General features: G+C 40.3%; 1 protein-coding gene across 1 annotated transcript in view; it reads right to left on the bottom strand.

Moving 5' to 3' along the window:
• The window catches only part of DCT (dopachrome tautomerase), a 38,132-nt gene extending 22,139 nt beyond the window's left edge, over window positions 1-15,993 (bottom strand). Inside the window, exons 1-5 of the mRNA XM_008571563.1 lie at window positions 15,702-15,993; window positions 7,318-7,617; window positions 4,935-5,035; window positions 4,100-4,266; window positions 1,600-1,779 (exon numbers count right to left, since the gene is read on the bottom strand). Coding sequence (XP_008569785.1) covers window positions 1,600-1,779; window positions 4,100-4,266; window positions 4,935-5,035; window positions 7,318-7,617; window positions 15,702-15,993 — 1,040 coding nt within the window. The remainder of the gene's footprint in view (window positions 1-1,599; window positions 1,780-4,099; window positions 4,267-4,934; window positions 5,036-7,317; window positions 7,618-15,701) is intronic.
• Between the last annotated feature and the right edge of the window lie 9,513 nt (window positions 15,994-25,506).

Raw genomic sequence — 25,506 nt, forward strand, 5'->3', positions numbered from 1 at the left:
TTTGGTAGGTGCAGGCTGGGTCCTGAAAATTTGTCCTTCTAACCAACTCCCAAATGATGCCAATTATGATGGTCTGGGCACTGCATTGTGAGAGCCACTTTCCTAACTCAAATCTATAGAGAATGCAATCTGTTTTAATAGTATGTTTACCATAATGAAAACCTAATGCATGGTCCTTTTCAAAACAATCTTAAATGTCACCCTTTACCTACCTTTGACACTACTCTAAGGGCTGCATCCAACCCCAGCATAGATTCTGAGCCCTGCTACACTTAATACAACCTCTGCATTTAAGTTCAGCCTACCCTGCTCTGGGCCCAATACAAATTGTATAATTCACACACAGTTCAGGAAGAGAGAGAATCCAGTTTTAGAGAAGACCATGAATCTACCTACCACTCCTTTTTGAAAACCCCATCCATCTTTGTTTAAAATCCAATTGATATACCTATTTCTCATAATTTTAAAGTCTTTTTTGGCAGGAGAAAGTTAATAGTTGGTTTTTATAATCTGAAGTATTGTAATGTTATTGCTGTATTATATTTTGAGTTAAATTTAGTCTGCAATACTCCTCTAAGATCTCAGACTCCAATACTAAGGCTAATAAATTTCTAATGTCAACATTTTTTAAAAACTAAGAAAGAAAAGAAAAAGAAAGAGCATGGGCATTTTTTTTTCCTTTTTGTCTTTTTCCGTGTCCGGCAATGGATCGCAACCCTCAGTGTCGCCCCCGTACCGGACCGGGACCGGCTACAGGATCGCAACCCTCGGTGTTGCCCCCGCTCCTCGCTCAGCCAGTGAGCGGGAACCGGTCTGTATGTGGGATCCGAACCCTCGGCGGGAGCGCCGCCACGCTCCCAAGCGGCTCACTGTAGCAGTGCGCCACCGGGCCGGCCCAGAGCATGGGCATTTTTAAAATACTATATTTAATGAGGTTTTGAACAGCTAAGGTAGACGATATTAAAACTACTCTATTACTTATAGTGGGTCAGTGATGACTCTCCTAACACCAATCCCTTGCTCACCTCTCTTGTCAAGCCCCTCTCCATTACTTAGCCTTGTAGAAGTCTCCCCACACTTGGATTTCCTTCTGGTCTATTACAACCACAATACTGTGGATTGAACGCCCCCCCAAAACTCATCAAAACTTGATCTCCATAGTAACGGTGTTAGGAGGGGGAAAATTCAACTATGTTCATTGAAAGGTGGGTCCTTTAAGAGGGGATTAGATTGTCAGGGCAATGCCCTTGTAAACGAATTGATCCATTCATGGATTAACGGGCATGGTTCTGATGGCTTTATAAGGAAAATGAGTGAGAAAGTCAGCTCTCAATCTTGCTCAGGCCATTCTCTCCCCATGTGATACCCTGATCACCACAAGACTCCGTGTAGAGTTCTCACCAAAAAGAAGGCCCTCACTACATGCACCCCTGGACCATGCACTTTCCAGCCTCCAGAACTATAAGAAATAAATTTAATTTCTTTATAAATTACCTAGTTTCAGGTATTCTGTTATAAGCAACAGAAATGAACTAATACACTCAGGCATGAAAATCTAAAAGTACTGTACATGCTGGTCCAGCAGAGCTTCACACCAACCTGAAGCTGAAGGTAGAGTTCTGGAAGAAAGGGGGATTGTCAAACTTCTGGAGAGACAGACAATCTTGTAAGTCTTTTAAGGATGGCAATTTCTCATTATTTCTTGCCACTTGATTTCTTCTCAGCAAACCTTCATAGGTTCCATTGCACAGGGTGACCCGGCGGTTGTAGTCATCCAAGCTAAGATTTGTGAGAAAATTAAAAATAGAATGTCTTAACTCACGGGTGGTATCATAAATTTGGGCCAAGCAAACCAACCAGGGTCACAGTCATGGTAAAATCTTATTACACTTACAAGGGTGAAAAATATGTAGTCAAAGTACTACTCCTGAAAGTAATTATGGGGCAAAAAAAAGTTTCAAAAATGTAGATGCACAAAATACAAATATAGGCATAAATATGAATAATAATTACCATTCCATTAGAAACACAGTGAGAGGGTTTACCAGGCAAGATGGAGACTTCTATTATGTGCATTTAAATCTTGAGTAACTGAAGAGAGAGGAGGGTGGCCGTCACTATGCTCAGTGAAGCCGGTTTTGGCAGAAGTGTTATGTAAAGCTAGGAAAGCATTTCAAGCAAACTGAAGGTAAACAGAAGAAGACTGACTAAAAACAGATGATACTATAGAGAGGAGAGGTATTAGAAGAAACACTGTATCGGAAAATGTTCCAAGGCAGGAGGGTATCAATAGTTATGTGGTAAACGTGGGGGCTGAGCAGGTCCCACACCCATAAAACATTATATCCTACCTGCCTGTTGTGGTCTGGAATTCCACCCTCAGAGTATTATTTCATTGGTCGAGATAAAATTTTAAAGCTGTTATTGTGTGGATTTTAATGCGTGGGGGATAGTACTGGGTATGTGAGAACAGATCAGCACACACACCAGGATGAAAGAGTCCAGGACCGAAACACTAGGTTAAAAAAAAAAAAAAAAGGCCTCCAAAGCAGCATTTCCCAAAGTGTGTTGCAGTGCGATGGTCTGTGAAATAAGAGTGCCAGGGTCGGAGAAGTTTAGGCTCCTCTTGAAGAATAATAATACAAGTGTCTACAGAAGGCTCAGACATGTTCTGAAATTTTAAAAAAAAACCTTTAAACACAGCCTTCTCTGAATTTATTTGATCACGGAAATCTCTATTCACATACCACCTATTACTATCCCAAGATATGATGGAAAATGGTACTTTTGGGAATTAAGTGGACTCATGTAAAAAGCACTTAGGACATCCCTGCTTGAGGGCTGTAGGAAATGCATAGGATACAGAAGAGGGGGTCCCTGCTAGCTGGGCCCAAGCCTCCCAAAACACGTGCCTGGCCAGGTGTGGGGTGTGGACAGGTGACCTGGAGCTCTGTTCTGTGACCAGAGCAGGCTAAGACACAGGTGCAGGAGGCAGAGTAGGGGAGTGAAAAACACAGGGATTCTAGAGGGCAAAAACATGAATAAAGGAAGGCAGGAAGCCTTTGGGGAATCTTTTTCTGAGATGTGCACCTGGAAAGAGAAACAAATTCAAGCAGTCTTTGAGAACAGAATTCTTCATGGGCTGCAGGCCGCTTACCTGCCTGCGTGGTCTCCAGTGGTTCAGAGATCATCCTTCTCAGGCCCCACACCCCTGTTCCCCTCAACTCACCAGCATCCTGTGGCCTGGCCACACCAGGCTGCTGCCAGAGACTTTTCTGGCTTCGACCTTGATGCTCCCCCATCTAGGACACGCCCACCACCCTCCCACACTCTCCTCACCTTCCCCAGTGCCTGGTGGAGGACTGTGCCCCTTCAGGTCGGGAACCATCATCTCCACCCCTTGGGGACTTGCTCTGACTCTCTTCTAGACTTTGCTCATACATCTATTATAGTACGTCTCACATGGAATTGTAATTCACTTATGAGTACAAGAAATCTATCTTTCTTTTGGTGGGAGGAGGTGGCTGGCCGGTACGGGGATTGAACCCTGGACCTTGGTGTTATCAGCACTGTGCTCCAACCAACTGAGCTAACCAGCCAGCCCATGAAATTTATCTTTGTTAATACAAAATAATATTCAAAAGGGAAGCTATATTTTATTCATCACTGTATCCCCAGCAGCATTTCATCACCTAGATTATGACTGTGCTTAGCCAATATTGGCTGAAGGCCACAACCACTCCTATTTGAAAACAGTTGCTCTCAGAATGATAGTCAAGCATATTCAACTCATAAATGTGATTTTGATATATCTATTTTTTTAGTGAAGAGTTTATAATTTTTAAAATCCCACTCCCAGGGGAAAATTGTTTTCAGAACCATGTAAACAGAATCCCACATGCATCAGAAACAAGTATGTAGAGGCTGGCTGGTTAGTTCAGTGGGTTAGAGCATGGTGCTGATAACACCGAGGTCCAGGGCTCCATCCCTGTACCAGCCAGCTGCCAAAAAAGAAAAAAACATATGTAAAGTGACTTCATCTCTCAGATATAAGAATAGACAGTCTGTGGATTTCCATTGCAACTACATATTCCATTACCTGTTACAGACAACTTCCCAGCTGGAGAATCTGGAGTTCTGACTAATCAGAGTTGGATCATCTTGTCTTGCTGCCCCAAGCAGCTGGTCTGTACACACGTCACACTCACTCCTCCCGGTGGCAAAGTTCCAGTAGGGCAAAGCGAAGGACTCATTACCAATGAGTCTCTAGAGGCAAAGGGCAGACCCAGTCATTTAACTCATGCCATCAGATGCAACAAGAAAACATGTAAGACAAAGACTGCTATGCGCCTTGACCAAATGCATAGCAAGATCTAAAGTACCAGATGGGTGAATGGATAAAGAAATTATGAAGTATTACTCAGTCTTAAAAAAATGGAGATCCTGCCATTTGCAACAATTTGGATGAATCTAGAAGACATTATGCTAAGAGAAATAAGCCAAATCTAGAAAGACAAATACTATATGATCTCATTTATATGTGGAATATATATTTAAAAAAATGAATACATAGAAACAGAGAGTAAAATGGTGATTACAGGGGCAGGGAGAAATGGGAAGGTGTAGGTCAAAGATTACAAAGTTGCATTTATGTAGGAGGAATAAGTCTAGAGATCTCCATGAGGACTATAGTTAGTAACATTGTATTATATATTGGTAATTTGCCAAGAGAGTATATTTTAGGTACTCTTACCACACACATACACAAAAAAGGTAACTGTATGTGATGCTGGGTATGCTAATTTGTTTGTAGTAACCACTATGTATAGGTATATCAAGATAAGAATATCAAAACATCATGTTGTACACCTTAAACATATACAATGAATTTAAAAAATAAAATAAAAAGTGCTAAATGTACAGTTTTGACTAACCTGGAGATCCCTTTCCAGCCACAACAAATGGTACCGGTGCCAGGTAACAAAGGCAGGTCCTTGGTGTGAGAAGTCTATGGCCTTGTAGGGGCGCCCTGGTCCTGAAACAATTGGGAAACATCTTAGAGATCACAGAATAGAATTTTTAAATGTTAAACCTTACCTGGGATGTATCTGCAGAGCCAATAGGCCTATGATGTTTTAGTAGGAAAAAAAAATGTTATTTATCTCTCCAAAAGCAACAATAACAACAATGACAAAAGAATTTCAGAAGCAACTAGCACTTTTAGAATAAACTCCCCTTTGTCTCTCAAAAGTTTCATTTCCAGCAAAGATCCAGGAAATTCGGATCATTTTCAGTGTTAGAAGCCCTTGTTCCATATTTAACTTTTAAGCAACAATTTATTAAGATGAAATACAGTATCCAAAAGAATAATAGACCATTAAGATCTAAATGAAATATATTTTTGAAAGACATTTTCTAACCTAATCCTTACAAATGCATCAATTTATAAGGGGGATTAATTAATAATATAGCAACCACACTTAGTCCCAATGTTGCATTTATATAGCAAAAAAGAACTTCACAGATTTTGCCTCGCCCATCAATCAGTTACAACTACTAGCAGACAAGCGTGGTTGCCGAGACCAAAAGAGAGAAAAATACATTCAAACCAATTTGGCTGGCCACTGGAACTGCCAATTTTTGTGAAAAGCTTTGGGCGATTTAATGACCTCCTTACTGCCTGGCCCATCCTTTTGCCTCTTTTCATAACAGCTTTTGATGGTTATGTAGAAACTTTAGCTAACTTTAGTTCTTTTTCAAAGTACCTATAATAACTTCAGAGAGCTGAACAGACATGAATATAAATTTAATTCCTAGATATGACCAGAAACTATAGTTTTCTTTTCCTCTTGAGAGACTTCCCTCTCATAAAGCAAAAATTCCTCAGAGTGATGACAGGAAAACTATAAAGGTTTATAGCCAGAAGAGCTTCCTTACCTATTGATAAAGAAAGACAGATTCTTACCCATGAGGCAAGTTTTAAAAAGACTCACACTGGGAAAAAAAGCTGCTGTCGCTGATGTTGGCTACGCAGTCCTTTTTTATTTTTTTTTTATTATTTTTTTTTTTATTTATTTTTTTTTTTTGTCTTTTGTCTTTTTTTTTTTACGTGTCCGGCAACGGATTGCAACCCTCAGTGTTGCCCCCGTACCGGACCGGGACCGGCAACGGGATCGCAAGCCTCGGCGCTGCTCCCACGCCTCGCTCAGCCAGTGAGGGGGAGCCGGTCTGCACGTGGGATCCGAACCCTCGGACGGGAGCGCCGCCGCGCTTCCCAAGCGGCGCACTATCCAGTGCGCCACTGGGCCGGCCCCGCAGTCCTTTTTTAATATTTTAATCTGGAGCAAAGTTTCAAGTTTTTGAAACAAAATAATGAGGGATGTCGAGTGAAAGGGAACTAGTGATAAACACAGGATGGGCAATTTCAAAGCAGAATTTCTCTATTCAAAGTGAGCTCACTCCAAGTTGTCCAAAGATGGGGACAGGTGCAGATTATGGCCGAGCATTTAGAACAGCTACAAGAAGAATCTGGAACAAATGCACACCCTCCTGGAGTACACTGGTGTCTATGACTTTCCCTTGACTAAAAAATAACTGATGGTGAAGCTGAACCTGTTAGATCAACAAAGTTCAAAACAGACAATCGCTCATTCCAAGTCCTACCCAAGGCCCCAATTTTCAGGACGTGGAAGGGCAGGGCACCATTTTCTCAAGCATCCAACATAACTGTGGTTCAAAGGGCTTAACAGGAGGAACTCCACTGAGGCTCAACTCACACAACTCCAAAACACCTGGGGGATTCCTAGCAGTGCCAGAGGACCATAAACGAATATCTGAAAGTTTAAAGACATGTGAGTTTAGCGAGATACACACTTCCAACATGAACACTCTGATTTTGCACAAAGAAGCTTCATGTGCTCTGGCATATGTTCAGTCAATTCCTCTAATTTGTAAAAAAGGTCAGAGAGGGCTATCATGGCCAGATTCACAAATGTTTTCTTCTGGAATCAAAAGGAATTCACCTTGACTTCAGCAATTCATGCCTTTGAGGATTAATAGCTTCACAGAGAATAGTTTAGGCTTTGTACGAAGAACATGAACTACGGGAGAGAACATTTAAAGTGTTTGCAGCCAACCTACAGAAAGAAGCTGCTGCATTCTAACTTCAGGCAGTATTTAATAATTCTACAACTTTCATAAACCTACCTTGTGGTTGCTATCTTGTTAATTAACTTGTATGAAATTACTTCCCACCCCCATCCCCCTTACCCAATCACCAACCTATCATAATATACTTTAAGCCCGGGGAAAACCCACCTAATAATGTATCTCTAACAGAATAATAATGGAGCCACACAAAAAAATCATAAATGCTGCAGTTGGCGATCTGTGGCTGGGTCCCGTTGGGCCCAAGCAGGCCCAGCCAGTGCTGCGTGGTGATCACGTAGTCGGGGTGCACGCTCTTCTTCGCAAGGTCTAAGGCGCCCAAGAACTGCTCCCTCTCCTCAGGAGTCAAGGAGTGGATGTTCTGCCGAACAACTGCTGGTTTCTTCTGATCACAGTTTGGACCAGTCCAGCCAAACTTGCAGTCTCCACAGTTATAGCCAGCAAAGTTTCCTATTTTATAAAACATGGAAAGATGGAAAAGAAAGTGAGTTTATGTAGTTTGGAAGAAATTTCTGAAACCATACCCTGGAGGTAAATGGAAGAGAAGATGGAGGTGCTCACGAGTGTGCACAGAATGTCAGTTTCCTCCCCAGCCTCCTCTCACAATGTGTGCACCTCCACGTGGACTGAGCGCTCGAGTTCCCTAGACATATTCCCAGCAAAGAAACAGGATATGAAATACATTACAGCTGTTACGGCTGAATTGTGCCCCCCTCAAAATTTATATGTTCGAGTCCTACCCCCCAGGATCCCCAGTGATTCTATTTGGAGATAGAGTCTTTAAAAGGTAATTAAGGGCAAATGAAGTCGTTAGAATGGTCCCTAATCCAACACGACTGGTGTCCATAAAAGATGAGAAAATTTAGGTACAGTTATGGAGGGAAATCCATGTGAGACACAGGGAGAAGACAGCCGTCTGCAAGCCAAGGAGAGCGGCCTCAGCAGAATCCAGCCCTGCTGACACCTTGATCTCAGGCTCCCAGCCTCCAGGACTGTGAGAGGATGAAGCTAAGTTGTCTAAGCCACCCAGTCTGCAGCACTTTGTTATGGCAGCCTAAGCACACTAATGCACATGCTCTCCTTATTCTCGGGATCACAGGGATGTCCCTTTTATGTCCTCCAAGCCCAATCTCAGGATGATCAGCAGCCTTGGGACGTCCCGGCTGCTGAGCCCTGCTGTCCTTGAGGCACATGTAGAAAAGCTGTCACCGAGGAGCCATTGATCTAGAGAAGGGAGAGAATATACGCCAAGCGAAAGGTGGAACCAAAAGGAAGAAGTAAATAAGCTGATTTCCAGGAATGTAGGTGAAATCAAACATTAGAAAAGCTGGTTTATTTCACAAAGGAGAGAGAGTTAAGACAAAATCAATGGAAGCTGGAGGGTCGGAAGGGAGAACTAGCTGCCACGATGTCAGAGAGTGCCATCACTTCGGGGTTTCCTGTAAGCTGCACAAATGTCCCCGCTTCATCAACACCCAGGGCACGAGAACTAGCAATACCAAGCTCCTAGCTTCTCTCTAACTAGCATCTCAAGTTTAATTATTTCAGCTTGACCTTGACTTTTCCCTTCCAGATTAGCCCTCCAGATTATTGCTTTGGATATGACCAACACCTCATTCCTTAGGTGATGGTAAATTAGAGAGTAAAAGTTCAAATATTATTGGAGTGAAAGGATGAAATAAAAGGGGATAATAATGTTTATCTCACAGAAGATTAAAGGGATCATGTACTTAAGTGGGTGACCAGCTCACTAGCTCTCCCCCTCCTCATGCCCCCAGGCTATTAACTTGCTCTTATTTCTGCCTGGAACACTTTTCCCTCACTGCCTTCCTAAATTCCTCTTTGCCTGGGCTATCTACCTCTCTTTCAGCCTAACAATAGGTCCTCTATGAGGTCATTCTTGATTCCACATGTGAGGTCAGATGCTCATGACCCCACGGAACTTTGTAACTGCCCTCTCATGGTCATGGTACATGTCACACCGACTGTAAACATCTCTATACTGTTTCAGCTCAGGCTTCTGGAAGGCGGTGAACTCAGTGCCAAGGCTTGTGGTTGGCCTTGTACAAAATGAATGTTTGTTGAATGAACAAAAGAAGTGTAAAGCATGAAGTAGATGATGCAACAAACATAAATTTTCTCTCCCTGTCCTTGTGGATTAGCAGGAAAAGTAGTCCTTGTAAATAATTTTGGTAAATGATAAGTACCAAAATAGGAGAAAATAAAAAGTATTATGACCACAGGAGAGGGAGGGTTATTTGGATCTCTAAAGGCAAAGATTTCCCAATAGCATGCAAACAAAATGATTAGCATTTGTACTCTGTAAAGAAATGCACAGGCTTCCCTTTCTATTAACTCAATGGATTTTTTGACAGTTAAAGAAACTTTCCTTAAAAACATAATAAGTAAGGAAAATTTTTTAAAATTGTAATTGGTTATTTGGGCTCTATGCTCTTTGTAATATACAAAAAATTCTACCTATCCTTATATAGCTCAATTATCTGTATTTTCCTGTTTCAGCACCAATGAAAACATAAGTAAAAATACATAAAAAGGAAAAATTCTATTATTCCCACACGTATATTAACATACTAGGAGCACATAGAACAGTGTCTGGTATATAGCGAGCTCTATATTGGGTATTATTATTACTAGTATTATTAAATGCTACTTACTAAATAGCATAGCAATTATTAGTTTTTGTATCTGTCTTACTTATCACACACTGTACATGCCTTAAGAATCATGTCACTTTTTTCCCCTCTCTGAACCTGAAGAGCCTAGTTGAGGCTAAATAAATGTTGGTTGGGTAGGTAATAAAGGAATGCATAAATAATTTAATAAAAGGTGTTAGGAACTAGAGGCACAGTGCCTTTGTCTAATAAAGATGAAGATCATGAGCATGATGAAATAGCAACACAAGTCTAACTGTGGGAAAAGTGGAAACAGAGGAATAAACCAAGCTCTGTGGGATGACAAAAGATGAAATGATTAATCCTGACTCAGAAGATCAGAGATGCTTCAAAACTATAGTGAACAAGGAACTTTCATGTAACAAGGGTTGCCCCCACAAAGGCAATGGGAAAGTACTAATAAGAAAGCATGTGTCTGGGGCCGGCCCGGTGGCGCACTGTGCTAGTGCGCCGCTTGGGAAGCGCGGCGGCGCTCCCGCCGAGGGTTCGGATCCCACATACAGACCGGTTCCCGCTCACTGGCTGAGCGAGGCGCGGGGGCAACACCGAGGGTTGCGATTACGGTCCGGTACGGGGGCAACACTGAGGGTTGCGATCCGTTGCCGGACACGGAAAAAGACAAAAAAAAAAAAAAAAAGAAAGAAAGTATGTGTCTGGATTTGAGCTTGTGTATGACCCAGAAATTTACTCAACTACAAAATTCCTTTTCCAATATGTCCCAGAGGAAATATGTCAAAGCTCTGCATTCAGGTCCCTTTCATCGTTGAGCTTACAAACCTGGCATAAAGAATGTGTTAAAATGCTAAAGACCACCGAAAAATGTAACAACATGAACACCTAGCACACAAAATGTTTATTTCTTTCATTTAGATTTCTTAGTAGTATCTTATGCCAGTTTAACATGAGTTCATTTTTTCGCTTAATCTACCACTAATAAAAAATATAAGAAGGGGATCTGCTATTGGCAGCGTTGTGGCTAAGCTCGTTGTGTGCAGAGGCGATGTCAGCGGCAGCTGCAGCCAAAAAAATTTGGGCTCCATGTATCACACCATTTTGCTGGTACAGCCTACCAAAAGTCCAGAAGGCAGGACTTGCGCTGACTGTGAATTTGTGAATGAGTGCACAGAAGTTGTGTGTAAAGTGTATGAAGAACCTCTGAAGAGAATGAACCCCAACAGCCCCTCTATCATGAACGATATCAGTCAGTTGTTTGATTTTATGGATGACCTTGCAGACTTCAGCTGCTTTGTTTAGTGAGCTGACACCCAGATATACCAGCCTTTTAACAAAGACTGGATTAAAGAGAAGATCTATGTGCCCCTTTGGGTAGGCCAACAGGCCAGGAAATAATTGCGTTGGAAGCATTAGAGGGATGGGGGTGAGCTTGGAACACAGGTGTGCACAGCTTGCTGCAGTGGAAGCTTTGTCCAATAGTAATCCTGTCTCCATTTTTTTACACTCAAGCCAAGATGGAATGTACTGGAAATGTGAAGCTCATGTTCAATCTGAAGACCCTGTTGTTCCCTTTTCTTAAACATGTTTATGATGATTTATATGGAAGTTGTTCTTTGTCAGTTAACGTTGGTTCCAATCCTTCAAACTGTTCGTGTCTGCTTTATAACTTTTATTATGTGAACCCTTCTTCAAGATGGGGTGGGGGGTGGTGACAGTCTAGTTATGTCCTCAATATAAAGTCTTAGTAAAAAATAGATGTTATTTAGTTAAGTATATATGTTTATATATTTTAGGGATGTTTTACAAAAGATTGGGTTATCTTACTGGGAAATGGAGAGAGTTTTTTTAAAAAGAGAATGGATCCCTACATGATTCCAATCTATCTACCACGGAGTATGTCCTTGAGCAAAAAATAAATTTAAAGAGTCCAAGTCCTATACCTACTCAGGAGGGGGATAAAAATGGAAAGAGAATGAGAGCATCCAAACACCACACGTTTCTACATGAACAGCATCAGTTCAACCTCAGAAAAGCTATTAGACTAAATAAGCTTAAAGACCACCGATTAGTGAATTTACAAGGAACTCTAAATAGCCTATTCCTTTTAATTAGAGATTCTATTATTTTAATAACAATACTTTACACTTACATAGGCCCTTTCATCTACAGAGCTCAAAAGGATTTTCAAGTGTGGTTTCATCATTATCCCCATTTCAGAGATTGGAAAATGGAGGCACTTAGTCACTTGTACAAACAAGAAGTTCTCAGACAACTGTTCAAACACTATTTGGTACACAAGTTTTTCAAAAGCCCAAAGACACAGATGAAACTGGTATATTCTCATAAATGCCAGCTGGCAAGTAAGTCCTATAAGGTGAACAACTAATTCAAAGTCTCCTGAAATTCAGCTCTTCCTGACAATTAAATTCAGTAACTTTTTCATTTCAATTTATCCCTATACAGAATAGAAAAGTTCTCTATGGAGAATCTGAGGATAGAATTGAGGGCTTTTTTTTTTTTTAAATCCCAGATTTTGTATTGGTTTCTAGTTATTAAGTTAAAATTCTTTTACCAGCTTCATAAGTGTGGAAGCTATGTGGTGGTTATTTTTCCAATGTATTAACAAAATTCAGGGTGTCAGTACTCTGATTGCAAGAAGTTTATCTACATTTCTTCCTTATGAAATTTTAGATGACCCTAGGAGAGTCCCAGGGACTCCATTGCAAAAGAATCATGAGGCTACCAGACAGGAGGGTCTTTGAGAGGCTCAAGATGAAGTTTAAATTCTAAAAACTGCCTCCCAAACCATGAAATAGCTACCCTAGTGAGGCAAGCAATTCTTTCTTGAGAAGAAAATAAATTAAAGGACATTTGTCTTGCTTTGGACACATGGCACATCACAGAATAACGATTATTGTGTACACAAAGTAATTTTCCAGCTTAGTCACTAAGGACTTAGTCTGGTTCCCTGAGACTCAAAAAAAAAAAAAAAAAAAAAAAAAAAAAAAAAAATACAACCCATCATGCAGCCAACATAAGCAGAGCCATCCAAGGTGCATATGGAAAAACAGTGGAATATTATACAGCCTTAAAAAGGAAGAAAATTCTGCCACTTGTGACAACATGGATGGATTTGGAAGACTGTGTTAAGTGAAATGTTAGTCACAGAAGAACAAATACAGCATGATTCCTCATACATGGGGCATCTAAAATAGCCAAACATATAGAAGTAGACAACAGGATGGTGGTTACCAGGGGAAAGGGGTGGAGATTTATGGGGAGCTGTTTTTCAATGTATAAAGTTACAGTGACACAAGGTGAATAAGTTCCTGAGATCTTCTGTAGAACACAGTGCCTATAGTTAACATACGAGGGTATTCAAAATGTTCATGGAAAGATTTATTTCGTGCTTCAATTCTATTTTTCCGTGAACTTTTTGCAGTACCCTCGTAAGGTATTGTGCACTTAAAACTGTGTTAAGAGGGTAGATCTCATGTTAAGTGCTCTTACCACAAAAACAAAAAAACAACCAAAAAACAAAGAGACACAGGGAAACTTTTGGAGCTAATGGATGTCTTTATATACCTTGATCATGGTGATAGTAACACGAGTATATTGTGTGTCCAGACTTACCCAATTTTATATATTAATTATGTGCAGTGTTTTGTAGACCAATTATACCTCAATAAAGCTGGGGAAAAGTCTAGTAAGTTAAATTTATAGATCAATAAATCTTAGGTTACCCTAAAAAAAAAAAAAGTTGGTATGAAAAGAGCTATGGTCCTGCATGGGTCTAGACCCAGCAAATCATGAAGAGGAAGTGAGCCACAGCCTGCGGGTGGGGTCGCAGGGACAGTAGTGGCCTTGACAAGGGCTGGAGATGGAGACCGCATACCCTGAAGAAGCCCTTCTTCTTTGGACCAGCCTAAGGGCACGAGATGTACCAACAGCCTAGACCTACAGGAAGTGCCATTGCCTTCTTAGAGCAGGGGAATTCCTTTTTATGTTTTGAAAGTAGGTCACTGTAACACTAAGTTCCTGTCACTTCTGGAAGAATATTTATAGACATTCCCTCAACAAAGGGAAACAGCAATTATCCCTTCTATTCTGCCATTCTCTATTTTTTACATTCCACCTTTAAAAAAACAAACAAACTTGCTGGCCAGGTCAAAAATATAAAGGAGATGATAATAAAAAGTGTTAATAGTTATATCTGATTTCCTAAAATCATCTGTCCCAGGATCCCATAAAATGGACTTTCCTAACTTATGAAAGATACGGTGCTTTATCACTGATTGATGTGGAAATAATTGTTCTACACGAATTTGGGGGTTTTAGACAAAGAAGTTACTGTGTTCCTGTGATTTCCAGTCACACAGGTAATATAAAAGCTGCTGCTCCTCCTCAGACTGAAACACCATGAGAATCTATGAGACAATGTCTGTAGAAGCAAATGCTTAAATAGCTTAGAAAAATGGATAAAATGTATTCAAAATGCTACTGAAATTTTCGTGCAAATTAATACTCAGGACAAAATTAGAATCTAAGAATTCCTTTGAGTCGCAGAATTAAAAATATGACTACAGGGGCCGGCCCAGTGGCGCACTGCTACAGTGCGCCACTTGGGAGCGCGGTGGTGCTCCCGCCGAGGGTTCGGATCCCACATACAGACCGGTTCCCGCTCACTGGCTGAGCGAGGAGTGGGGGCGACACCGAGGGTTGCGATCCCGTTGCCGGTCCCAGTCTGGTACGGGCGCGACACTGAGGGTTGCGATCCGTTGCCGGACACGAAAAAAGACCAAAAGGAAAAAAAAAAAAAAAATGACTACAAAATGATTATAAAAGCAGAACTTTTGGGCCAGCTGGTTAGCTCAGTCGGTTAAAGTACAGCCTTATAACCTCAAGTTCATAGGTTTGGATCCCCATAACCACCAGCTGCAAAACAACACTTAGTAATGCCTCTTCATACCCTCATGTAGCTCATTTATCTGTATTTTCACATGTTCCAGCTTCATATGAGAACAGAAGTACAAAATATTTTTAAAAGGAAAAAGTCATTTGCAGCCAGCCACCATAGAACACTGTCCAAGGGCTTTGCAGAGGTTGCCGCTTATGTTTTTTGTATTTCAAATGTCCTGCCAGCCTTCAAGGGTTTATCCCCATGGCCCACAGCTGCTGAAAACAGGTAACAAGAGAGACCACGGTCTAAAGGAAGGACACTGAGCAAATTTCGTAATGCCCAGTTCAAATCCAGACAGGAGTGAAAGGAAGCTTTGCTACCAATAACAACTCTCCCTTCCCCGGCTCAGTAAGAAAGCTCTGTCTTGCCATATCTCTCCAACTTTGGCAAAGTTACGACCCAATCATAGCTTTAATAAGAGAGATGTACACTACTTGAGATCTGTACAAATCATCAGAAACGCTGAGACCAGGACCACAGAGCACCTGCCTCTGCCTCTGACTCCTGCCTTCTCAATGCCAAGCCTCACCCACCCCCCTCCAGCAAGTGCAAACCTGTTTCAGGACAGGGCACCAAATCCTCCCTGAAAGAACTTGTTTGGAGTTGCAAAGCTGACTCTCGAGCTCTGTAACTGCCCTTTCCACCAAACAAACAAGGGGATGTTGGCATGCCATCACAGAACCAGGCTTGGCCCATGTAATACTTATTTAGTTTTCCTAACTGTGTGTACTAGAGGGTGTGAAGAATATTACCAAGACACCAGCCTTACTGAAGACACTTCCTACCAAAACCTTTCCTACCTAGGCTGCTTTCAAAGCCTAGTCCACCAGTCTCTGCCAATGGCTCATCTCTTCCTTAAAGGGGCTCCTTTCCCAGCTGGTCCCCTCCTACCAAGCTCGGGCCAGCTCTGCCCGTAGGGGCCTCACCTGTGCACTTGCAGGTCCGGATGAAGAACTTTCTCGGCCACTGCTCGCGGTCATCCCGGTTTCGCAGGATGTAAGGGCCACTCCAGGGCCTGGTGTCAGCTCGCACCTCTGTGCACTGTCCCCGGCCCTCCTGAGAGCCGCAGACGTTGGCCGGCTCTGCACCCAGAGACGGGCAGCACTCTTTCCTCACCACGCTGCCCACCGTCATGCAGGCCCGGGGGAACTGGGCCCTGGCTCCAGGCAGGAGTCCGCAGCCCAGGCAACCGAGCAGAAGCCAGCCAAGGGGGCTCATGGCTCTGCAGCTGGGAGAACTCTCTCTTGGTTTTCACTCCTTGTTTCTGTCTTGTCTTATTCTTGTCTGCTACTCTTGAGCTCTCAAGCATGCACTCAGTCTCTCTGTATTTTTTGATATATATATTTTTGCATTCTATCCCTCTCCTCTTAAAAATATCCACAAAAGTCACAGAACCTCCATGTATGCACGTGTGTACATGCACACACACATACTATTTTATGTGATTCAGACAACTAACACAAATTTAATTTCATTAGAAGCGCCTCTGACAGCCAAATTTAATGAGAGTAGAGCTTCTCACCATTTTCCCTGTTAAATCAGGCTTTGTCTAATTGAGTTAATTTACAGAGCGCTCCAGTCATACTATGATTATGCCGGTATTTCTAAACCGCCTTCTTTTCTCCTTAGCCCTTGACTTTAATTGCCTTGAACTCAGTTCAAAAGCCAAATGCCGTGCTGCCGCCTTTATTCTGACTGGCTGGCCGAGCCACGGGGCCTGGTGGGGATCGTGTAAGGGCTGGGAGAAGCCGTCATTAGGGGGATTAGTATTAGAGGAATCCTCGTCGTTAGCACATGACCCAAAGAGCACAGTAAAGGAGTTAAAGTTTCTGGCTTTGTTTCAGGAGGACAAAACCATCTTCTTTATCCGGGCTCATGTGCTCCAGCCAGGCTTGTGACCTCAAACTTCCCAGAGAGTCAACAGACACAGTGAGCGAGTGCTTTCCTCAAAGGCCCTTTGCAGACAAGCGTGCATTGCCAACTACAGCACACTCGTGACTGCCCACTGTCATGCAAGAAAGACCACGCCAGGGGGGTTATACAATTTCAAAATAAAGAAACATTGATTTAGGGCTGGTGTGCAAGAAATTGCTTTGTTCCACAATTAGGAATCCCCTTCCCTCCAAATAATAACTTATTCTTCTCCTATTCAGCACATCTATGCATCAGGGTTTTTAAAAATTACACACAGTGGCATGCCACCAGAAATTCACAATTGATACTATCTGATTGTAAGGAAGGAGGTGAGACAATTTGGAGTGACAGCTTGCAAGTGCCTCTTGATTTGTGTTAAAGTTAGGTATCACCAAGCTTCAGGCTAGTAAGCAATGGCTCCTCAGTGCCTCTGGGGGCAGCACAGGGGGTGTTCAGACCAGCAGCGGTGGCCACCTGGCAGAGCATTTGTTTATCCCTTCATGGAGGAAACAGTACCATAGAGTCTGTACCAGAGGCTGATGTGAACCTGCTTCAGCCAGCTTCTAAGAATACTGTGTACATGGACGTGAAGGTGCCTAATGTTATGTTTCAAAGCAAATTCCTAAGGTTAAAAAAAAAAGTATGCAGGTGTTCCCCATGCACTCCTGTGCCACTCATGATGTCAAGTTGTGACTAATTAAATGGCACTTCTCACCTCTGGCTCTACACCAATGCCAGCTGTTCCAGACATCAGCATTTTTTATAAATTCTCTAGGTGATTCTAATATGCTGCCAGAGTTGAGAGTCACTGAGTCAGAACAGAGCACAGCTCCAAAGGAAATGTTGCATTAGCATCAGCTAAAAGATGCCATGTATATTAGTGTCCTGGGGCTGCTGTAACAAATTACCACAAACTGGGTTGCTTAAAACAACAAAAATATATTTTTTCACAGTTCTGGAGGCCAGAAGTCTGAAATCGAGGTGTTGGCAGGGCTGGTGGGTATGCCAGCAGGGCTGTGCTCTCTCTGGAAGCTCTGTGTGAGAATCTTTCCTGCCTCTTCCATGTCTGGTGGTGTCACCTCTCCCAGGGTGATGGAGATGCAAAGGATGACTCAAAGCCCATTTCTTCTGAGCAGTGAGAAGTCCTGAAGGGGTTAATTTCCAGGAACCCTCAAGAGAGAGGCATTCCTCCTCAGAAAATAACACTGAACTAGGGTCTTCTCTCAGTATTTATTCTCCAGGCCAGAAAGTTACAGGAAAGGGACATAGGTGGTTACAAAAAGAACAGTAAGATAATTGTCATGGCAACAATCATTAGGTTTAGCTGCACCAAGAACATCTGTCCTTGGAGCCAGTAATTTTGCTGTGTTACAATTCTTTATCTACACCAGAGACTTTAGCCCTGGGGAAGTTTTCTGTCTTTTGCAAGCTTAACATTTCCATGTGTAATTCTAAAAAGTTAGGCCCTGTGAAATACATTTGCTTTATAAATGTTAATATACTCCACATATGCCCCCCCTCTTTTTTTTAAAAGAAAAAGCAAAAGCTATAGATCAAGTTACAGTTAAGGCAAAAACATTTTGTTAAAGTAAAGTTAGTATCATTTTAGCATTGCAAGTCCTTTTAATTTGTCTGAGGTGGGGACTGATGATGTCATCATCTCTCAGGGCTGTTGCATCAGCATCATTCCTGGTGCTGTGAATTGGGGTGTTATTGCCAGTTGTTGAAACTCCAGAATGGGGTTCTGTTCCATGTAATAGTTGATTTTGAGTCCAGAGACTTTGTTGGTGTTCACTCATCCAGAACATCACTGCTTCCAAAGCATCTAATCTTTGTAAAATTTCTTGATCAATTACAAATCTTTTGTTTAGGAACAGGATGTCTCATCCAAGTCATAAGCACCTCATTTAAGGCCATGAAACTTTAGAGAACTGCTTTTGTAGACAAGAAATTATTTCCCCCTTTACAATCAAAGCATTCCTCATAAAAGCATTGATAATCAATTTTCTGGTTGAAAAGGTTTTACTTTTCTTTGTATCAATCCCTCAGTGCTGGGAAGGCTCATTCCCAGGTTGTCATGTCCCACGTCGGGGGGAAAGATGAAACAGCAGTTAGGCCAAATTCTGGCAATACGAAGAGAGGTCAGGAACTTAGAAGAGACATGCTATTTTATAACCAAAGTTTTAAATTATATCCTGTTATAAAGAGAGAGTCAATTTTTATTGAACTTATGAAAATAGCCACACTGCCATAATAATCATAAAGATACTCAAAGTTTTTAAATTTGAGGCAGTTCAAATAAGGAGAAAACAAATGTTTTTATCTCTGTTTTAAATTATATTTTACCAAACTGTTGTTAGTTATAGATAGCTTAAGAGAGAGAGTTTTCTTAAATCTGGAAAACAAGACATTAATGAGCAATGTTTCAAAAAAAAATTGTAAAAACATATAATTCTTTTTAATCAGTTCATTAGTTTTGTGTAATTAACTTTTGTTATTTTGACCTAGGTGAGTGATTTCGCAAACCCATCAGTTTCTTCATTAGAATTTTGGAAATTCAATTCAATGGTATGAACTCAAAGTTTGTCAGGAAACTGTACCTGTCAGAGTTTTTTCATGAAATTTTTGAAGACATAACATTTTAAAATAATAATTGAACCAGATTATAACTGGTAGCATTTATATCAAGACACAGATTTCCAAGAACCTTACAAGATTTTGGAACACATATTAATAACATCTTAGTATGACCAAAGAAGGCCAAACATTATTTCTTGTTTCATCAATGTTTTTTCATAGAGTCTAATTTATCAAATAAGCCAATTGGTTTTGGTACCTCTCATATATATATGTATATATATATCCTTTGAAATGCTCCAGAGCCCCTGGAACCCCTCAAAGTTAGTTTAAGTCAAAGGTTGAGCTTTCAGAATTTAGTTTTGGAAAGTTTGTCAAATAACAACGACTTAAAACACTTAGTTAAATAAGATCACAAATCACTACTAAAATAAAACCAAAGTGACAAAAGATTTCAAAGACAGAAAGCACAAGATATTATGATAAAACATGAAATAAGTTTTCTAGGCCACTTATCTCAAAAGATAAAGAAAATTTCTTATAATTTTCTATTAAGAGCAGTTAAGTGCTTTTAGGAAATCTGGTTGTTCCAATGCAGGAGAACAAACTCTGAACCTGTATTAGAATACTTTTGATATTAATTTTTAGAAAAACTTATACATAATTTGTTTTTAATTTTAGCCAATTTTTAAAATTTCTTTTACAAGTTAAACCATACAAACCATTATCACAGCTTACTCAGACTTTTTGTTTTTGTCCTGTACTTTACACTTTCTAAACAGCCAGTCATTTTACTCTAGGACAAAAATACACTGTAGCAAATGTTTTTTCCACATAAAAATATTCTCTTTCCTTTTAGCCTTTTTAATCACAACTACATATTCACATCCATAGCTTTTTTTTTTTATATCACCTCTTTTTTACATACTTGTTTTTTCCCCATCAATGTTAAATTGGCTTCATTTGTCTAAAAATTACAGAAAGATTTTTCTGGTTCTGGAGGGGTTCACAACTTAAAAGCCTCTTGCAAAGACAAATGTAGTCCTGTTTGATTAGTAAACCCAGGCAAAACTGTGTTGATAAGGACATTTTTATTCATTCAGGTTAGTAAATGGGGGTCCATTTGTCAGAGCAGATTACATAACACCCAGTTGAAACCTCAGCTATTTTTACCAAATAGGTATTTATGGTTTCTCAGCCAAAAACTTGATGTATTAAGTAGTTCTAAAAGTCTCTAGCAAAGGTTAAAGTTATGAAGCAGCAATCTTGAATCTCCATGAGTTATGAAAAATATCTTCTGTTTATTGTTTACCTTTTATAGTTTACATGAAAATTTAAAGAAGGACCAGTGTACTGTCAATATTACAGTTAATTTTGGCCAATCAAGATTATTAAACTTAAGGAAGTAAGCAATTTTGAATTGTTTTATATTAATATCTGTAGATTAAAAAAAATTTTCTAATTTCTGAAGACGTTTTTAATTTTAACAGATCTAAATATACTTAATTTTTTTGTATAAAACTAATGTTTCTGTATTTTACCAATATAACATGACTTTAAGATTTTAAATTACTGAGAAGAAATTTTGAAACTGTAATGATCTCGTTTATAAGCATTTAACCCATTCACATTTGTTTAATTTACTCATATCAGGGTATACCTTTATCAACCAATATTAACTAGGGCCTCTGAGATATTAAGCATAGGTCCCCTTGCACTAGCCATCCTGGGTCCCAAGTACCCACATGGCATTTAGAGCCATGTGAAATCCAGAGAGGCCATGTGGAATCCAGAGAGGCCATGTGGAGCTTAAGGCAGAGGGCAGCATCCACAAAGATAATGTCTAAAAGATATTGTTTCTCCCAGCATGGCCAGGACGCAGAGCTGAGATAAGGAAGAGATGTATTGGGTTTTGTCCTGCAGCTGATGGCCCATGTGCTGTGGACACATTATGTCCTCTGATCTCACCATGGCCCTCTGTTTAGTGTTCAGAATTTAGAGGCTTAAAACCAAACACAAGCTGATAACAAGACATGTGCAGGGCTTTAGGAGAAGCCCAGAAGTCAGTTCTCTTACAGCTGTTAGTCCTTAAACAAATTAAACAAGCATTAAACATACCACAAAAAGTGTTGACCTAAAGACAAATTTAGGCAAAACATTTAAATCAAATTTTGAAAATATATTAATTTTATCAAAACTTTAGAAAATTAAAGTCACATGAGCTTGAAAAGTATACTTATTTATTTAATGAGCACTCATTAATTATAAGACAATTTGGTACCATGCAGACAATACAAACACATATAGACATGAACATGTAGACATAACATACATTTATGTTCATATATATGTAGACATAAATAGAAACAATAAGAATTTTATAGGCTTTGTTTAAAATGTAATAAGGAGACAGATAAAATAGAAAACTCACTAGTATAAGAGGACAGTCAGGTTTAAATTGTGTTTCTAAAGAATGTTAAAGCTTATCTGTGAATCCTCACCCTGTTTTAGAGAAAATAACATTAAAAAAACAGGTAGATTTTGGTCTAGTTTTTGTTTCTCTAATGGGTTACTGATCTTAAGGGCTAAGCTATTAAACAGAGATGAATCCATTCAACTTTGGAGGTTTCCAGAGAAAGGCAGCAGACCCAAAAGGAGGTCTGGTTGGCGCCAGGGCTGCGTTTCTCATAAAGCCTCAGAGTCTTTGGTGAAAAAGAGAAACACATGCAGTTAAGAAAACATGCTCAAACAAAACCAACATTGCAAAGAAATGTTAACTTCTTTTACTTTAGCTCATCCAATTTAATGTTCTTTCAGTTACTGGCAAAGATTACGTTCTATCCTTTTTCAGTGACATAAATATATCTTTGTTTTTTGTTAAGGTCTAGAATACGTCTCAGAGCAACTTGACATAGATTCCAAACTGTTAGATGTGATGCCTTAACAAGACCCATTGTATTTTTTAACCACTGACCAATTCATTTCCAAATTTTTATGTAAACTCTCCCTTCCTTGGGGTACCAAGGATGTTCTTGTCTAATGACCACTAACAGTTTTACAAGCTGCCATTCAGTTACTCTACAGCTGGCTGCTTTAAGGAAACATTGGAGTTGTAATTTATGTTTAGTCTCCCCTTTTGTTAAGAATATTCCATATTTTAAAAGTGAAAGAAAGAGAAAAAAGCCTTTGGGTTGAAAGCTAGCTCGACCTGCCGCAGGCTTGCAATGCTAATCAAGAGCTGCCTATGATTCCCTTACTGGGATGAGTATTCCCTTACCAGGATGGGAAAATATAAATGCCAGACATCCTTTTCCTTTCCAAGCCTTGGCAGGTCAGTCTCTGATCTGTGCAGTCAGAATTCCTCACACAGGGCACCATTTTGTCACCTCTCCCAGCGTGATGAAGATGCAAAGGATGACTCAAAGCCCATTTCTTCTGAGCAGTGAGAAGCCCTGAAGGGGTTAATTTCCAGGAACCTTCAAGAGAGAGGCATTCCTCCTCAGAAAATAACATTGAACTAGGGTCTTCTCTCAGTATTTATTCTCCAGGCCAGAAAGCTACAGAAAAGGAACATAGGTGGTTACAAAAAGAACAGTAAGATCATTGTCATGGCAACAATCATTAGGTTTAGATGCACCAAGGACATCTGCCCTTGGAGCCATCAATTTTGCTGTGTTCTTTATCTACAACAGAGACTTTAGCCCAGGGAAAGTTTTCTGTCTTTCACAAGCTTACCATTTCTATATGTAATTCTAAAAAGTTAGGCCCTGTGAAATACATCTGCTTTATAAATGCTAGTATGTTCCACATGATGGCTGCAGCAATCGTGGGCTTCCTTGGCTTGAAGCTGCATCACTCCAATCTCTGCTGTGGTCTCACAACCTCCTCCTCTTCTTTCTGTGTCTCTACTCTGTGTCTGTCTCTTATAAGGACACTTGTCATCAGATTTAGGGCCGACTTGGATAATCCAGGATGATCTCATCTCAAGATCCTTAACTCAATTATATCTGCAAAGAAGACTCTACCCAAACAAGGTCACAGTCACAGGGACATGGACATTTCTGGGAAGGGACCATTCAACCCACTACATCATGGGTAGAAAGAAACCTGAATAATACAAGAATCACTATATCTCAGAGTTGGAAGGGGTTTTAGAGCTTGTTCATTCATTCCATGTGTATTTATTGACTGCCACTCCATGACAGCACTGTGACACTTTGAGATTTCGTTCTGTGTTTTGGGGAACCTTGGAGTTCCATAAATGTTACAATCAAATTTCCTGGACACTAGGACTGATGGAGTCAACAACTCTCATGTCAGAATACCCCCAGGTTTAGGTCCTGGGATCTTTTTTCTTTCATTGCAACACATACTAGATACCTCAGCTAATCTTTAAATGCAGGTTATCATGACTCCCCAACATTATAACTCTGGCTTTAACCTCAGCTGTGAGCCTCAGACTCATATATCTAACTTCCTACTTAACCTCTTCACTTGGAGATCTAGACATCTTTTGCTGAACATGTTCAAAGAAAAACTTCTGCTCTCTCCTCCCAAATTTGTTTTTCCACTGGTCTCCATCACAGAAAAAAACCACAACTACAACCCATAAGTCATCTTTGATTCTTCTTCTTCCTGCCTCCCCGTACAAAGTAATGTCAAAAAGTTTGTGGAAAAATAGAATTGAAAGATGATATAAATCTTTCCATGAACTTTTTGAAGTACCCTCATATCGACTTCCCAATTTAAAGTGAAATCCAAGGTTTTTTCCATGCATTACTCAAAGTGTGGTTCTCAGATCCACCTGGTCTGCATCAAGAGAATAGTAAGGACAGAAATTGAGAGTCATCATTTAGAAACTTTCATAGCAATTTGACATTGGCATGACACTCAAGCACATGACCAATAATTTCATTTAAGAGGGTACAGTCCAGTTGGCAAGTTGTCAAACTTGCATGTGATGATCAAGAGGCATGAGCTGAAAACTAGTCATGTGCTGTTGGATCGCTGGTCTACAACTGAGAATTTTTTTAAAAAAATTAATTACCATGGATAGTTTGACAACTTGCTTATGAAGTCCCCCATGATGTGTCCTTCACTTGCCCCTCTCCCTCTGGTTCTGCAGTGGCAGAACACAGCAATCTGTCACTTAAATGTGTCCCATCCATTTCCACCTTGGCCCTTCCCTCTGCCTGGAATATTCTTGTTCAGAATCCTCTTTGTCATTCAGGTTCAGCTTCTGAGAGAGGCCCTCCCTGACATTTTAACCTGTCTACACCCAACCACCTACTCTCTACCACGTTGCATTATTTTATTTTCTTGACAGTACTTATCACTATCAAAAATTACCCTACTTATTAGTTTAGATGCAGAAAGTCTGTCTCCTCTACTAAAGAATAAGTTCCAGAAGAGCAAGAACCTTAACTTGGAACAGTGATCAGCAAATAGAAGCTACTGGATAATAGTTGTTGACTATCCCCAATTCAAATTTTATGGTTATCGAAAAAGCTTCAATATTATGGTGATTGACTTTATACAAATTAAATGCTATTAATCTGAATATATAAAATAAATTTAGACTAATAAATACCACTATTACATTAGAGGCTCCATATAAGACTTTGTTAAACTGCTAAAAATATTTGAAAAATATTGAGTCAGTCCAACACTCCACCCCTGGCCTGACATCACCACCACCCACCAATTCCCTCCTCCACATTTCTGACAGGACATCACCAGTGTCTGGTTAAATACCTCTACTGAGGAGGTTGCCACAACTGTTTAGGAGAAGTTTGAAGGGCTAGGAAATTCTTCCTTTTTAATAAGTATTAATATTAAACACAATGTAAATGCAAATTTAAATATAAATACTTGATAAAAATTTCCTCCACCAATGCTTTCATCAAAAGCCCTTGGTAACCCTTTCAGGCTTCCTAGAATGGAAACAGTCCATTTTCCAGAGGCTTTTTCTCCTCCTCTTCTCTTTCTTCAAACTAAACATCCTCAGTTCTTCCCAATTTCCCAGCATATGATTTAGTTTTAATCCCCCCCATCAGCCTGATCTCTCTTTTTTTGGAAAACCCAACGTGCTATTTGACCTCTTGGTGTGTGTTTCCCATAACTTCATTCAATATTCCTGATATAATCTAAGCAAAGGTAACTGAAAAAATGTACCATGTGAGTTTTGCTTGGCAGCCACATCTCTCCATCAATTTTGTATCCACCAGCTCAGGTTAAGTC

The sequence above is a fragment of the Galeopterus variegatus genome, unplaced genomic scaffold, assembly GCF_000696425.1.
Source record: "Galeopterus variegatus unplaced genomic scaffold, G_variegatus-3.0.2 Scaffold42, whole genome shotgun sequence".
Taxonomy (NCBI): domain Eukaryota; kingdom Metazoa; phylum Chordata; class Mammalia; order Dermoptera; family Cynocephalidae; genus Galeopterus; species Galeopterus variegatus.